Here is a 17,038-nt window from a genome sequence, read left to right on the forward strand (position 1 = left end):
AAAAAAAAAAAAAAATAAATAAATCTAATTGTGACGTTAAAAAAAATCAGTAGCTCTTAATAAACCTACAGAACATAATCTAACATGATATTCAAAATCTTTCACATTTCGTTCTCAACTACATTTGTAACTGTATCCCCTCACTATTCACTTTACAAATTGTCATCTTCTGAAGCCTTGCTACCAATGGCTGGGGTTTGCTAGTACATAAAAATACCTTTCTACCATATTTGCCTATGCATATACCTTCATTCAAGGCTCTATCTGCACAAATACCATCTGTCTTGTGAAGCCATGCATACCCAGGGGACAAATAACATTCCCTACCTCTCATTCTCCTCAACATTTGATATGTACACCTTTCCTACAGCAAGTATAACTTCCTTGCTTCATGAATTTTTTGTGTTTTTGTTTTATCTGGCTTATGAGACTCAAGTATTTTCATGAGGTTAAAAGCAATGACGTCGGTCTAATTCATACCAGTGCCTTACAAAGTAGTCCTCTAATTAATAAAAACAGAGTTAACAATGTGTTCAGATTGAATTGTGAATTCAGAATTATACATACCTGTTTTTCCTTGTTCAGGGATTCTTCTAAACTGGTAACCATTGCTCGATATTGTTCCACATTACTAGTACTTGTTCTGAGTCTCTCCTTTAAGTCATTCACCTGCTCTTCCGCCTGTCTTAGTTGACTCACAAGATCATCCACATCTTCTTTGTTGTTAGGCTGACCTAAAAGATACAAAAACTCTGTTAAAATTAACATTTTTAATAGTATTTGAGATGAGTATTATAAAGAGTTTATGAAATTAGCATTAAGATTCAAATATAGATATATTTAACCATTTAGAAAGTATATTTCAATCCTTGCCGAATACCAAAATAAAAACAGGTACTTTGTTATGTTACTTCTCAAAAACAAAAAATTCAATTATTAATATTTGAAATCTGCTATTACAAAAATTAAGAAAAGAATATTCAGAAGAGAACAACCAAATATTTCCATTGAACTGAGATAGCTATATAAAGAAATGACAGAATTCTTAATTTATTAAACATTATTTATACTAAAACAATAAATCTTAAATCTAAAATCTGGCCCAATTTTTATCTGAAGTACATAAAATAGGCAGAAAACTACAAGTTGGAAAGAATGTTTTATCACGATATTAACAAGAAAGGACTACTTAATAATTATATACCTATTATTTATATGGATCAGATATTTATGTGTCTGTACATAGGCACATATAGAGAGAGATGCTTCACTATTCACAATGAGGTCACATCCTGATAAACTCACCATAATTTGAAACTATCATGTTTTGAAAATGCATTTAATGCTCCTAACTCACTGAACACCATAGTTTAGCTTATAGCTTAGCCTAGACTACCTTGAATGTGCTCAGAACACTTACATTAGCCTATATATACTTGGGCAAAATCATCTAACACAAAACCTATTTTATAATGAAGTGTTAAATATCTCATGTCATTTACTAAACAAATACTATACTGAAGTAGTTTCTACTGAATGTGTACTGCTTTTGCCCAATTGTTTGAAAAAACTGTGTAAATTAGAAAGTCTATTTCCCTTCTATTTAGAAATAAAACCATATAAAAAGATTATCGAGACACAAAGGCTTTGAATTTCAAATGGTGTATTTGAAAAGGGAAATAAAATCTAATGAAACAAATCTTTGACCTGAGGCTACCAACAAGCAAAAATTGTGAATACTGCTTTAGATGATACTACAAATCAACTATTTCTTTAAGAGAACCTTAACCTTGTAGTTTTGGTAAGTAACCTCGTTTCAAAGGGGCATGGGTTAAAAAATCGAAAAACCCTCTTTAGAAAGAACAGTTTTTAAAGTAACAATAAATAGTGTCAAAAAATAGAAAACTGGGTGTGTAGCATGATCAATGCCAAGCAGAATTATTCTGAATCTTTTAAGGCTGCAAATTTATTAGTTTAAGCCCAAAACTGAGCACCACTATATAAAGGGTTGTTCTTTGCTTGTTTTCATTTTATTAGCATTCACAAATAATAAGGCTATTTACTTACTGGATATATTATAAACCTAAAGAACAACTTACTTATTTCCAATTACATTGGTTTACTTATTTATTTACCTTTACCAGTTCTCTGTGAAGACTGAGATGCAAGTTGGACTTCCATATTACTGAGGTGCTGTTTCAATGTAACAATCTCCTTTTGTGCATTTTTTAACAGTTCTTTCGTGTTAAGATGAAGATTTGTCTCTGCATCCAGTTGTCTCTTTGCATCTAAAAGCTGAACCTACAAAATACATTAACCTTTGTAACACTCTCTTGAGGTTCCTAAATATCTTTATAGACCTTTGGAACTTGGCCAAGAGAGAGAGTAACAGAAAACAGATTTACAACTTCAGACCTGAAACAGCCAAAAAAAAAAAAACCCAGACAAAACTCATGAAACAACTAGATCCCTGAGATGGAAGTGAACCTTAGATTGCCCTGGTTTACTGTTTTAAGTTTCCAGGCTATGACACAAGGCAGGGGAAATGAGGCAGAGGCCAGGAGGGAGACTCTGTGAATAAGAATGTAGCTCTGAGAGTCCAGGAGACTAAAACAGCTCAAATTTGTAAGACAGAATACAAGAGAGGAGAGTTGCGCACATATTACCCTGGAGCTCTACAGAGGGTCCTCCTTAAATATTCACCTGAGTAGTGATCACAGCACATATGTAAGGAGCTTACCCTAGACAGGAGAAGAACTGTCCAAAGGAATCAGAGTAAAGAATACCTGGCACTCAAAGAAAGTCAAGAATAATGTCTGTTCCCAGAAGCCAGACTAAAAAAGCCCATAATTGCATTGGACACTGGGACCAGTACTCAAGAAAGTCTTGCCTCAGTAGTGGGGAATAACCAGTCCTGGAAAGCACACTGCTCGGGGCCCACCTAATACATCATAAAAGGCAAAAGTCGAAAGAATCAAAACCATTTTAAATTAACTTTGCTATGTCTCAGAATAAAGCTCAACAAGATTTAAAGGAATACAAAAATATTCAGCACCCAACACGGTAAAACTCACAGTACATGGCACCTAGTGAAAAAATTACTGGGTATAGAATGAGGCAAGAAAAACTTAGTAAGAAAGTTTTTTAAAATCATGCTTCATCTTGGATGGCGGACTGTCCACACACCAGATTAATTACAGAATATAAACACACGACAGAAATTCAGAACTCTGACAGACTCACATCTAGATTTCTTGTAAGTGTATGCCTTTGTTCCACCTCATTTTCCAACTTCTTCTTTAGGTGAGAGATCTCATGTTCCAATTTTTCTATCTGGCTACTAAGCCTTTGTTTGGTTTCTGTTTCAGATCGCTCCAGTATTCCCTAAAATAAAAGATTTGTGCTTATGTTTAAGAAAAAGGCAATACAAAAAAATAAAAATTGAAGGCAAGAGAGAATTATTGTATTATGACCCATTTCTAAATGAAGAAATTAAAATCTAAAGTATTTACCAAGAAAGTATTCTGGTGTTTTTCATATTAAAATATCTATTATACAGTAAAGAGATGGAATATATTATAATCATCAAGATTTCCCAAATTTTTAAAGAAAATATAAGCCAAAGAATTAATCTTATAAATGGTAAAACTGCACAGGACACTGTAAATACAGCCCGAAGACCAAACATATCAATATATGGTTTCAATCAATTCTCTTTCAATGTTTTACTTAAAATGTTGAAATGTCTTAATAAACTCCAAAATTCTATGATCATAATGGATGACAAAAGTGATGGACAAATTTTCTAATTAAGGTAATTGAGAGGATACAAAAATAAAATTATCTAAATATAACTTTTATAAATTTTTTCTACATATGCTTTTTATTTGGTTACCTGAATTGTTTGCAGATTAGTAAGCAGCAAGTTTTGTCCCCTTTGTTCAGCTAACAAAGACTCTCTCTGCTGAGAAAGACGAACTTCGGACAATTTAAGCATTTCCTTTTCCTTCTTCAAATTTTCTGCTCTTACCTTAACATAAGTATAAGTGAAATAAAAAATGCTGAAAATCATGGTGTCGAATGTATTAAGATTATAAAATTAAAATGATTCATACATCACTACATATTTTTAATGCTACTTAGAGACGGTACCTCCCCATTGTATAAGGAAATACGAAACTTAGTTTCATGTGCTAAAATATGAAGCAAAAATTACTGGGAATAATCAATGAAAAAAATCTTTCAATAACTACAAATACTTATGGTTCCTTGTTCTAACAATCCAGACTTAAAAAAAATAGCAAGAAAAACTTAATATGCATGAATAAGAAAGCAGAATTGCATGACTGCTATAGTCGTACCTGAGTACTACTAAATTATGTGAGTTTTGGAATCCAAACTGGTTTTTTAAGTACCTGTTTGAAAGTGATGAGTTATCTATTTCAAGTTTCTCCCTCCCTCAACCCCAAGAGTATACTCTGAGTATTGAGCGGACCAGGGAGAGTGTTTTGAAAACCAATAGTCTCAAAGTACTTATTTATACACGTGATTCATATAAATTATCAACCATAAAATTCACTCTACAAGTTTGAAAAAGTGCTGCTGTCCACTCCTCACAATGGAGTTGGAGCAAGATAAAAATAAAGAATATAGCCTATAAGAGAATGATAAGACATGGGTTCAAGTCCTAAGCAACCCATCTCTCATGATTGTCCCAACACAGGCAAATTATATACTAGCTCCTGAGTTTGTTATACACAGGTAAAATGACGGACAACTATACTTAGCTTATAAGTAATGATCAAAGACAGAAGAGATAATTGAATAAAAAAAACCTGTATAAAAAATTTATCATCACAGAACTACTCAGTTGGATATATGGTTAATTTCACAGGGACATCTATCTTCAAGTTAAAATTCAGAAATATAAATTCAATGCAATGTAATTTTATATGCCTTTTATTACAGATGAGCAAGAATGAATAAAATACACTCATTTGTCTCTGTTATAATCAGACAAACACTAACCTACAAATTTATTTTGAAATGAAAGACTTGCGAGTACATCTTAGTCCAGCAGAAAAACAAATACCTTTCCCTCTTCTATCTTAATAGAAACAATCACCCCACTAACACATACTGGCTATTTGCAAACTATGTATTAATTACTTGGTTTAATCCACAAATTTCTTAAATACTTAAGTCATATCACTGAGTAAAATTCAAAGTAAAAACAAAGGAAATGGCAAATGCAATTCATAATAGAAGTCAGATAAAGGATATTGGACTCACTTCTGCGACAGCTAGCTTCTCATTTGCTCCTCTCAAATCCTGAGTCATTGTATTGATAATCTGTTCTTGCTTTTGAGTCGTTGCAGTGAGCTTCTGATTTCTCTCCTGAAGAGATGTTATTTCTCGACGATATCCTTCAACATTATCTTGCAGCATTTCATAACTTGTATAAAAAAAAATTCTATAAGCAACTGAAATGATATCCTAGCTTAATTCCTTGAAGATATTTCACAACAGCTTAACCCATTTCCCCGACTGTCCTAAGAACGCTGTCTCTAATCGTAATGTAACATCATACCCTTTTCTGTTACATTAAGTTCTGTTTAGAAACAACTCCAAGAACAGTTTTTATATTTTATTTTCACACTGAAAATCAGTCACATTTGCCTCAACTTCAAACAGCATGTTTATGTAAAATTAAATGAACACTGGCAGGAAGCTGCACTTTTTTTTCCTAAATGGGAAAGGGGCTAATTTTATGATTTATGAAAAAGTGGTTTGTGTAATAAGGCAAAACCTTCACTCTTTTTTCTCAATTCCAAATTTAGTGGTTCAAGTTCTAAATAAGCAAAGTATTTCATGCTAAGTAACTTTTTAACCTTATTTTTAAAAAACCAATTACATTGAAAATAATGCCAATACAATGTTGATAACACCAGACATCCACTATAGTGCAGTATAAAAATTAAGACAGCATACAGGGTTAGTGATGGATTTTTGCTAATCCTTTTTTCTTCTATAATTTTATTTTGTTGTGTGCTTGAAAGCTTAGATAATGGCTGTCTAGAGGTATCAAAGTACTTTAACTGGGGGTGCTGAACTATTAGATGAATAGGGCTAACAGCCTGCAATATATCCTGCCTGCTACAAAACAGAAGAAGTTTTATCATGTACTATGTAAAAATAAATGTTGCCCTAACAAGATAAACAAACAAGCATTCAATGAATCTAGTAACAAATAACCATGAAATATTTATTTCTTTGGATATAATCAAGAAAATTAATTTTCCTAAAATTACATAGCACTCGCTTCTCTTCTACTTAGAAAAGGTGGAGCAAAATTTGCTCCCATTTCTCTCATCGTCTGGTGCACTTATAAAAGAATTAAGTCCTACAGAAACAAGTCCTTCAGTCTCAGGAAGGAAAGCTACCAACATTCCCCACATGAACTTCAACTTATTATTTTTTTGAGACACAGTCTAACTCTTTCACCCAGACTGGAGTGCAGTGGTCTAATCTCGCCTCACCAAACTTCTGCTTCCCAGGCTCAAGTGATTCTCCTGCCTGAGCCTCCCAAGTAGCTGGGATTACCAGCGCACACCACGACTGCTCAGCCAATTTTTGTGTTTTTAGTAGAGACGGGGTTTCACCATGTTAGGTCTGGTCTCAAATTCCTGACCTCAAATGATCCACCTGCCTCAGCCTCCCAAAGTGTTGGGATTACAGGCGTGAGCCACTGCGCCCAGCCTCAACTTACTAAACAAGCTAAACCCTTAGCACTGCCCAGAGAATCATTAATCAATATAAAAAAATGAACTATTAGAGATTCTCATTCTGGAACATGGTTTGCAAAAAAAGCAACACTATTGCAAATCAGCTCTTGAATTTAAATGATTTGAACTGTAAAGAATAATGTTTAGACTTAATTAATTTTAAACAAAAGAAAACTTACCGTTTAGAAGCAAAGTCTAGCTGGGTGGAAATTTTGGTATTTTGTGACCGCAAATCTGTAACTTGCTCTTGAAGTTTCTCAAGCTGTTCATTTTGTATTTTTTCATTTTCTGCTTTTTCTTTTTTGTAGTTCTCAAAAATTTCCTGCAACTAAATATTGGAGATTATGAGATTATGACACACTGTGTTCTCTAAAAATGTAATCCAGGACAAAGGTGTGATCTTTACCTGTTTCAGGGCAGCCTTAGCCTCTATGGCCTCTGTTGACTCAATAACAGGTACTGGAGCAGGAGTGGAAACAGTCTGTGATGTACTTGGACGTTTTGGAGTTGATGCAAGAGAAATATCATCTAAGCCTGAAGCTTCAGGAAAGTAAAAAGACTAAGAAAACGCTTTGTTGGCTTTCATAAATCAGTTTAAATCTAATACTTCTTTGCAATACATTATTACTAAATAAACAAGCTACACTTGTTGAATAAGATTATAGAGGTTTTTAAATAAGGAATCCACTAAACAAGGTATTAAGATTGTTTTTGATTATTATTAGAGATAATTCAGTATTTATGGATTAAAACATAATCCATAATTATGTTTTGATTATTAAAACATATTATTTCTTTTGGTTATTAAAACATAACCAAAATAAATACTGTAGTTCACTAATTCTAAGATGCATGTTTTTCAACAATACAAAGCATTTCTTCTTAGTGATACATACAATAATGGTATGTTTTACAGTTGATGGAATGTTATAAGCATCACGTATGGTAGTCAAATTTGAAGCCACCATCATTAGGTTGGCTAATGCTTACATTGCAAAATGAATCCCTTAATATACATTTCCAAATTATTCCTTAAAATAACTTACAACAACCTACCTTGTAATGGAATGGCAACTCCTGTTGTTTGTGACAATAAAATACGGTACATATCACGCTGACGAACTATGGAATCAACAAGCTGCATTTGATGCTGTCGTGATTTGCGGAGTTGTTCTAGTTCGGTGAGGGCATTCTCAAGTTTAAGCTGAAGCTCAGTGATTCTGTAAAAAGAGTCAGCCTATTTCACAGGACTGAACTGAGAGTTAGCAGATTGTAATTTCTACTATAATTAACGAAGCATCTTTGTCTTCCATTAAACATACCATTTTTATCACTCTCATCCTTTTTTCTTCTGCTAAATATTTTATGAACCACTTTCTAAATCCCCACCACACAGGACTCAGGTACTTACCAATGCAATCGGAAAAATTCGTTTGTAAAAATTAAATCAGTTCCACACACTCCAAACTCTAGTCTACTTGCTTTCTTAGCCATTCTTCCTCTTCTAGCATTATACGTGTTTTTGAAAAAAATCTCTGATTCTTACATAGGTTCTCCATGAAGGCGGTCTGCTCCCTGAAATCTAGGACAGGTTCTCTACCTCTATGCTCCTACAGATGCACTAATCACATTGAATGGAAATTGTCAACTTTCCAATCAATTTTATTATCTATTTATTATCTCTGTCTTACCCATTAACTGAGGTCTTTGAGCAGAAATTTTTTGTTTTGGTATTGTTGCTCAATTCTTTCCTCCCTAAATCACTATATCCCAGGTATCTAGCACTGTTAGGGACATACAGATTTTTTTTGGCAGGGAACAGAGTCTAGCTCTGTCGTCCATGCAGAGTGCAGTGCATGATCATGCCTCACTGCAGCCTCAACCTCCTGGGCTCAAGTCATCCTCCCACCTCAGCTTGCCTCCTGAGTAGCTGGGACTACAGGCAAGTGCCACCACATCCAGCTAATTTTTTACTTTTTTTGGAGAGGCAGGGTTTCACTACGTCACCCATCCAGGCTGGTCTCAATCTCCTGGGCTAAAATGATCCCCCATTTAGGCCTCCCAAAATGTTGGGATTACAGGCATGAGACACTGAGTTCAGCTGAGGTTTTTATAAATGTTTATCGGACAAGCTCAGGTATTCAACCGCTTACTTGGATGAAGTTGTTTCTTGTTCTTCTCTTTCTCTGGTTTCCCCAAGCTCTCTAAGGGCCACCAAAAGACGTTGATTTTGTTGTTGAAGCTCTTCAATATTTCTATAAGATACTAGATGCTGTGATATTACCTCAGATGAACTACTTATATCAGCAGAGCTTACTTCCTCGTCACGAATTACATGGTTGCCTCTTGCTTCTTCAAGTTCCATCAAAAGCACTCTAATCTAAAAACAAAGTTTTAATATGTTATAAAACAGTGTTAGTTTTAATTCTGGAAATGTTTAGAACTAAAGGTTTTCAACTAACACATTACTTAAAAAAATCTTCAACTGGTACTACCTCAAATTATCTTTAAAAACAAAGCATCGTTAGATATTAAAATCTAAGCCATCAAATTTTAATAGAATAAAATTACTTTTAAGTATGTAATGAAGGCTATTATGTATTAAAGGGTAGCCAAATTACAATTCCCAAACATGGCTTCATTTTTTGTAAAACAATGATGAAATAAAACCCACAGAGATAAATACTTGTGTGTGCTTTTGTATGTATTATATGATAGGGCAGAGCATGAAAAATAGACATTTAAACAAAAAGCATATATATAATACCATTCATGTGAAATTTTTATATTTGTGTGTTGTGCATATGTACACACACATATCAAAATTAGGGTAAAATATATGAATGACACATTAAATTTATTGACGTGCACATTAAAAAGTGGTAATGTATACAGTCCAATTTTATTTCAGTAAAATCAAACAATCCTTACATATGTTTACATATGCTCATATATATACATATAAAAAGATGGATGTGAAAAAATATACAACAGTCAATTAACATAGGCTACACTCTGGGACTTGAGAGGTTACAGGGCTAGAAGTTGGTGAACACTTTTATTTATCTTTGAATTACTTCTTTGTTTATTACAACCAACAAGTATGATTTAAAAATTTATCAAAAATTTCAAAAAAGGGAGGGGCTATGAAAAGAAATAATGAAGCTACAACTCTGCTCGAGTACTATTCTGAATTAATTAGAATTTCATACCTTGTAGTTCTGTCTTAGATACCTTCAAACAGATACAAAGATTACTGGACGGTCAGGTTTTAAAAAGTAGGAAAACAAAAAAAATTCTAACCTGTTGTGAAAGATCTTTTATTTGTATTTCCATTCTTTGATTGTCTCTCTCAAGTACAGATGAATGTTTGTTGGCTTTATCAGTGTCTTCCTGCAATCGCTGAATCTCCTTTAAAATGTAAATTCAAGTGAAAATTTTGTACTTCCTTCTAGAATTTATACAAATATTAAAAATACACGATATTCAAATACCACCAGTAATCAACATATACACTGAAAAAAATTCTACATAATATAGTAACCACTAAACAATAAATTCTGTATAAATTTCAACACATCATTTCTTATTCAGACAATAAAAAGATTCAGGTAAAACCCTCAATTTCAACAGAAAGAAAAATTCAAGAAAGATCTAATTGACCCAAGGGCTCTCTTTGCAAGCTACACTGCCAGTAAAAAAGCCAATATTCCCAATCAGGAGAGACTGCTAGACTTCATTTGATGAAGAAGAAAAAGACCAGTCAATATAATAAGGTACCTGCATTTAAAAGCTGACTTCTAATTATAACAGCAACAAAGATTTAATTTTCGAATAGGGATATATTTATATTCTTCTCCAAAAAAAGTTAAACAATTTATCAGTTTAAAAGAGGAAATTCATTTAGCTGAATTTCCTCCATTAAACTTGTTCAAGAAATCCTGACAATTTCCCTCAGTAATGTTAATAGTTGTACATAAAGCAAAGCATTCAGAATATAAACTTTTTCAATCAGTATCTCTTAAAAAGAAGAAAAAATCTTTATAAATTCCCTTAACACTTTTAATAAGCAAAGAAGCAATAACAAAATAATGTATATAAAGATATGACAAATTGTGAAATGGTAGAAAAAAGGAGCTCTACCTATGGTCAAACAATATCATTATTTCTAGGCAGGATCTTGCAACTGTCTGATAAAGAATTATTACACTAAATAGGAGAGTTTTATTACACAGAGAAATTAATTTGAAGAGATGTATAAGGAGATTTGGCTATTATTTTCTTGTTGAGAATCCTAAGGAAAACATATCAAATGCATTAAAAAAACGTTAAAATGCTTTCACAATTTTAAATACCAATTGTGAAATAAATAAAAACTGCTAAATAAAGGCGGAACATTTTGTGGTTAGCAGTGTTTAATAATGTAATGAGAAGTTTCAAAATTTATTTACTGAAAATCATATTTAGATTTTTTTGACCCAATCACCTAATAAAAAAATACCTAGTAAATCATTTCTCATTTGTATTGTTACCACAGCTAAATTTTAGGAGTGGAACCAACCTTCATAGCTTGCTCAAGCTTAACAGATAAACTTGCTACAGCTTTCTGTGCTCGTTCATATTCTTCACGCTGGCGTTTCAAAATTGGTGCTTTGGCTTCCACTTCTTTCACTATTTCATCTAGGTACTTATTAATTCTTTTGTTCTCTAGTTTCTCCAAAAGCAACTGATCCTGAGTTTCCACATAAGCATTATAGAGCTGAAAGTAGAAGGGTTGTTAGAAATCTAACCATAACAACACAAATATGTAGTCTATCTAGTTTCATAATAAACATTCTTTAACACTTACACAACACAGAAATGTTTACTATATGTTAGACACACAGAACTAGGAACTACAGAAAGACTTTCCTAGAATAATCCGTTAATTATAAGATGATTTTCAAAACAATTTTTGAGAGAATTAAATTTCAGAGAGATTTGTATACCTTTGCTGAAGGAAAATAACAAGATTTAATATCATTCTTACCTCCGTTAATTTCATCCCAGGTTTCACTATCTTAGCTACAGCTGCTGCAGTAGGAGACATGGCTGCAAGCTCTTCTTCAGATAATATGGCTCCTGTGTCAAAACACATAATCCAGTATAATTTTGTAAAATTCCAAACTAGAAACCATTAATAAGTTTTTCAAGATAAGTGACATGTTCTGTACATTACATAGTGATTGCTATAAACATTTTTAACCTATGACATCAACAAGTCATGTAACATATCTAATTCTAAAAATCATGCAATCATCTGGGAATTTACAAAATAGTGTGTGATCAAATAGTACTTAGATACCTAGTGCTGTAAAGATACAGATAGACCATTAATTTTAAAACGAATTCTAACAATGTAACTTGATGGAGATCCCTACATCACAGCATGACACAGAAATACTATTAGTGAAATTAAATGACTTTCATGTAGGAAAGCTATCGTATTTCAAGCCACTAATAACCATTTATCAGCCATACCTTTACGTTTTGTGGCAGAAAGAAGGTCATTTGCATTCTCTAATTCCTTCTCCAATTTCCCTATTTTCTCAAGCATTTCTTTTTCCATTTGATCTTTAGATTCCTCTACCTCTAGAAGATGATCTTGTATTGCTTTGTTGGCTAAAAACAATTTTAAAGATCAAATATTTAAACATATAGTTAAAATTTTAGTTTACAAAATGCACCAGATCAGTCACTTCTCACCTCAGCAGACAATACTACATTTCTAGAGAAGCTACACATGACAGAATCTATTGAAAGTTCTTGCTTTACTTATAATTTTGGAATTGTCTTGGCTGGTGAGTATTTCTCCTTTTGATGTCTCTTACCCACAAGGAAAATAAGGAAACTCAAAGGGTAAAAAGTGGTTCTAGGTCTAGCTTTGACTTCAATTTCGATCTTTAATTCTAAGTAAAGGGCATTACTGGAAAAGACCATAAATATCTTACATTGAAAAAAGCAAAAATTTAAGGAAATAAAAGACTTTCCAAAATGCAAATGGTAAAGAGGATGTCTTATTTATGAAGTAAAAGAGTATTCAAACATACTTAATCAGACTAAATGTTTCAAAAACGAAAATTTTCTCATTAGAAATCAGGAAATTATACAAGATTATTAGATGAAAAACAACAAGCAAAAAATCCCCTGCTGTCTATATTTTCAAAAATACATAAACCTACATTTGCTGAAGATATAATTCCGAATTTCCTAATTCAAAGTTCTTTCTTCTGTACCTAATTCCATCCCAAATAAAGTCTAACACCTAAATCCAATAATCTATACAAAACAAGGGTAAAAAGAACAGGAATGTCTTCTATGTAATAACAAAAATAACGTTCCCATAACTGAAAGCATTTACCTTCACCAGCTTCTTTCAAAAGTTTGTGTAGTTCATCCACTGCCCGGGTTAGTTCATTGCTCTTTGCTTCTGAGTCATCAGCGGCACTCTAAAAGTTAATCTTAAAAAGTTACCTAAGTCAACAATGCAACATTTAGATACTCACATGTGTGGTGGCATACTTACCTTGTACAAGTTAGAAAGTTTTATGTGTGCATTTAATTCGTTATGGAATTTCTCTTCCATACTGGCTTGTTGCTCCTTGGCCTGAAGAAGATAGCCCAATTATAACTAAATCTAGAATGCTTATCAAATGCCAAGATGAAAAATTCCATTTTGTAAAGTAAGAGATAAAAACTAAAACACTCAAATTCAAATCAGTCTTCATGACCAAGATAAATTAAGGATAAAACATTAATGATATTTTAAATTTAAAGTAGAATAATTAAACAATAATAAAATTAGCCCACATTCATTTTTTGGATAGTATTTTGGATATAACATATAATTGCTATTTCTGATTCTATTACAGACTGGCTACATCACATGGAAGTAGTAGTCACCATTTTATGGGGCCAAAGAGATTAAAACATGACATCATTTTGTGAAGTAACAGCTTCATAAGTGCTTTAATATTTTATAAAAAAAAAAATTCAGTGGTCATCTATACCTCTTTTAATTTGGTCAACAGATCCTCCACATGCTTTTGAAGATGCTCATTTGATGTTTTTAAGCCATTCATCTGTTCTTCCAGTCTAGAAACCTAAAAACAAAAAACAGAGCTGGAGGAAAGGATGTCATATTAACTGAAATTACTCTGATATGAGGTTCATGCTGCTAAGGAAAAGCTGAGTAACTCCCCCACTCCAGCTGAAAAAACAATTAAAATATGAATAAGAAAATTAAGAATAACTGCTTACAGAACAACACGTTTACATTTAGCTCATAAAAGCTTACCATCACTTCTTTAGGCACACACGACTTCTTAAACACATATTTTAGGAAAGACATATCATAAGACAGCAGTTACTATCCAGATTTGACAAAGACTATCTTAAATTCTTTATTTAGATGCAATTGGTTGATTTCCCATGCCAAACATTAATGTATTATTAACATTTAACCCCTACTCTTACAATTAATCAAGTACACATTATTGAATACATATTTAATAAACTGACACAGAAATGTAAGTTATACCCAACATGAAGGAAAATACAATTTTGCTAACTTACCTCCTCTTTTTTATTTTCAAGATTACATTTAAGCTCTAGAATCTCATTTCCTTTTTCTCTTCCAAGAGCCAAAAGTTCATCAGTTTTGGTTTTCAACTCTGTATTCAGCCATGTATTCTGATTTTGTAGCAATTCCTTTTCTTGTTCCAAGCGTTTTTCTCGAAACTAAAGAAATCCAAGAAAGTAACATCTACAGTTAAAGATGACATATGGTTATTCAAAAGATTTGTTCTATAACGAAGGGACACAAGTAGAATTTTATTTTAAAACAGAAATTAAGTACTTGCATAGATTCCTAACTAGAAAACATTAAGAACTATAACAAACTTAAATTTCAAATAAGCTAAACAGTTGAATTAGAATTGTCCTAATGCTTAATTTTTTGACATTAAAAACAAAAAATCCAGCTTCTAATTACTTTATTGCCTATATTTGAAACTTAATTTAGGTGAGTTTTAATTAAAAAATATAGTTTATACATTAGGAATCATCTGTTACTTGCCTTAACAGAAACATCAGAAGCTTGAAGTTCATCCAATTTTAACTGAAGTTCACCCTTTGTTGCATTGCTTTCTTTAAGTTTTTCGTTTAGACGTTTAACATCCTCTAGAATGGTGAAAAGAGAATTAAAAAATAATGACTAATTAACACTCAGAGGAACCAAATATCAAAAATGTATCTCTAGGAATATAAACCTTTAATACAAAGCACAGCTGGCCCTTGAACAACACAGATTTGAACTGTGCAGCTTCACTTCCACTCATATTTTCTTCAATAAATATGTTGAAATTTTTTTCAAAAAACTTGGCAACAACTTGAAAAACTCAGAGACCACAGACCAGTCCAGGCAGCCCAGAAAAGGAAACAAGCTAAGAAAAAGCTACTATGTTATAAGTGCATAAAATATATGTAAATACTAGTCTATTTTAACATTTACTCCATTAAAATATGCACAAATCTATGATACAAACTTAAAAAATTTATCAAAACTTATGCACACAAACAGGACACAACCCCATATGTAATTAAGAGAATTATAAACAAATATAAAGATGTTTTATTAAACCAACACTGCATAAAATTAACTGTAAGACATACTGTACTTCCATAATACTTTCATAGCCTGATACTACTGGCTATGCATACATATCACTTCCTGATACTACTGCATTAAGCTCAAGTGTTGTGAGTATGTTTAGAATGCTGTGACTCTAACGAGAGCAGTCTATCTCTCCAGTAAATTGCATAATGAAGAAAACAGTAAACTTTTGAAGTTTTTGCATATTTGTCATTGCGTTTAGTGCAGTAACATAAACCTTGAATAACAACATGGGATCCATCAGAAGGCCACCAGTGACATTGGAAGTGCTTCTAAGAAGCAGAGAAAAGTCATAACAATATTTTAAAGAGCTGAATTGCTTGATATGTACCATCAATTGAGGACTACAGCTTGGTTACCCACCATTTCAAGATAAATGAATCCTGTATAAAGACCATTGTTAAAAAAAAAGAAAAAGAGAAAGAAAATACGTGAAGCCATCACTGCAGCTACTCCACAGCAAACAAACTTCTTTAGAAGTGCATTTCTGCAAAATACCTTCTTGTCTCGTACTGAAAATGCAACTTTTATGGGGTGCAGGATTACTATCACATACCCATAGACTCTAATATGATTTGAGGTAAAGCAACGTCATTATACAACAGCTTAAGGTAAAAGGAAGGTGATGGATCTAAAGCTGGAGAATTTAATGTCAGCAAACGATGGTCTGATAATTTTACAAAGAGGTTTGACTTAAAAAAAAGTCAAGAAAACACATGAAGCAGGTTCTGTCAACCAAGAAACAGCAGATGCTGTTAAGAAAATCATTGAGAAAGGTTATATGCCTGCACAGGTTTTTAATGCAGATGGAAGCGTCCTATTTTAGAAAAAAATGCCACAAAAGACATTTATTAGTTAAAAAGGGAAGAGAGCACCAGGATATAGGGCAAGAAGGGATAGGCTAACTCTACTGTATTGCATAATGCAGTCAGGTTTATGATCAGAACTGCCCTTATTCATAAGGTTGTTAACCCCAGAGCCCAAAGGAAAAAGATAAATACCAGCAGTTATCTCTTTGTTACACAAGAAGAAGACCTGGAAAACAGGGAACTTTTTCTCTGAATTAGTTCCACTGATGCTTTGTCCCTGAAGTCAGAAAGTATCTTGCCAGTAAAGGGGCTGCCTTTTTTTTTTTTTTTTTTTTTTTTTTTTTTTTTTTTTTTTTTTTTTTTTTTTTTTTGAGAAAGTCTTGGTCTATCCCCCAAGCACTGTAACCACTGCCTCCCTGGTTCACGCAATTCTCATGCCTCAGCCTCCTGGGTAGCTGGAATTACAGGTGCATGTCACCACACCCAGCTAAGTTGTATATCTTTAGTAGAGATGGGGTTTTCACCATGTTGGCCAAGCTGGTCTCCAACTCCTGACCTCAGGTAATCTGCCTGCCTCGGCCTCCCAAAGTGCTGGGATTACAGACGTGAGCCACCGCGCACTGTCAAGGAGCTACCTTCAAAGTTCTTTTGATTTTAGACACTGTCCCTGGCTACCCAGAACCCAGAAGTTCCATATGGAGGGTGTAAAAGCAGTCTACTTGCTCCCAAAC

At 33.0% G+C, this 17,038-nt stretch overlaps 1 protein-coding gene across 1 annotated transcript in view; it reads right to left on the reverse strand.

Annotated features, from left to right (window-relative positions):
* The window catches only part of TPR (translocated promoter region, nuclear basket protein), a 61,373-nt gene that overhangs the window by 35,544 nt on the left and 8,791 nt on the right, over positions 1-17,038 (reverse strand). Inside the window, exons 6-23 of the mRNA XM_017524533.2 lie at positions 14,902-15,005; positions 14,400-14,564; positions 13,835-13,927; positions 13,351-13,431; positions 13,186-13,273; positions 12,306-12,446; positions 11,815-11,906; positions 11,347-11,544; positions 10,089-10,196; positions 8,939-9,165; positions 7,842-8,005; positions 7,192-7,325; positions 6,965-7,113; positions 5,293-5,455; positions 3,896-4,030; positions 3,244-3,384; positions 2,136-2,301; positions 568-734 (exon numbers count right to left, since the gene is read on the reverse strand). Of these exons, the coding sequence (XP_017380022.1) occupies positions 568-734; positions 2,136-2,301; positions 3,244-3,384; positions 3,896-4,030; positions 5,293-5,455; positions 6,965-7,113; positions 7,192-7,325; positions 7,842-8,005; positions 8,939-9,165; positions 10,089-10,196; positions 11,347-11,544; positions 11,815-11,906; positions 12,306-12,446; positions 13,186-13,273; positions 13,351-13,431; positions 13,835-13,927; positions 14,400-14,564; positions 14,902-15,005 (2,516 nt within the window). The remainder of the gene's footprint in view (positions 1-567; positions 735-2,135; positions 2,302-3,243; positions 3,385-3,895; positions 4,031-5,292; positions 5,456-6,964; positions 7,114-7,191; positions 7,326-7,841; positions 8,006-8,938; positions 9,166-10,088; positions 10,197-11,346; positions 11,545-11,814; positions 11,907-12,305; positions 12,447-13,185; positions 13,274-13,350; positions 13,432-13,834; positions 13,928-14,399; positions 14,565-14,901; positions 15,006-17,038) is intronic.

This window comes from Cebus imitator, unplaced genomic scaffold (genome assembly GCF_001604975.1).
Source record: "Cebus imitator isolate Cc_AM_T3 unplaced genomic scaffold, Cebus_imitator-1.0 Scaffold33, whole genome shotgun sequence".
NCBI classification, from domain to species: domain Eukaryota; kingdom Metazoa; phylum Chordata; class Mammalia; order Primates; family Cebidae; genus Cebus; species Cebus imitator.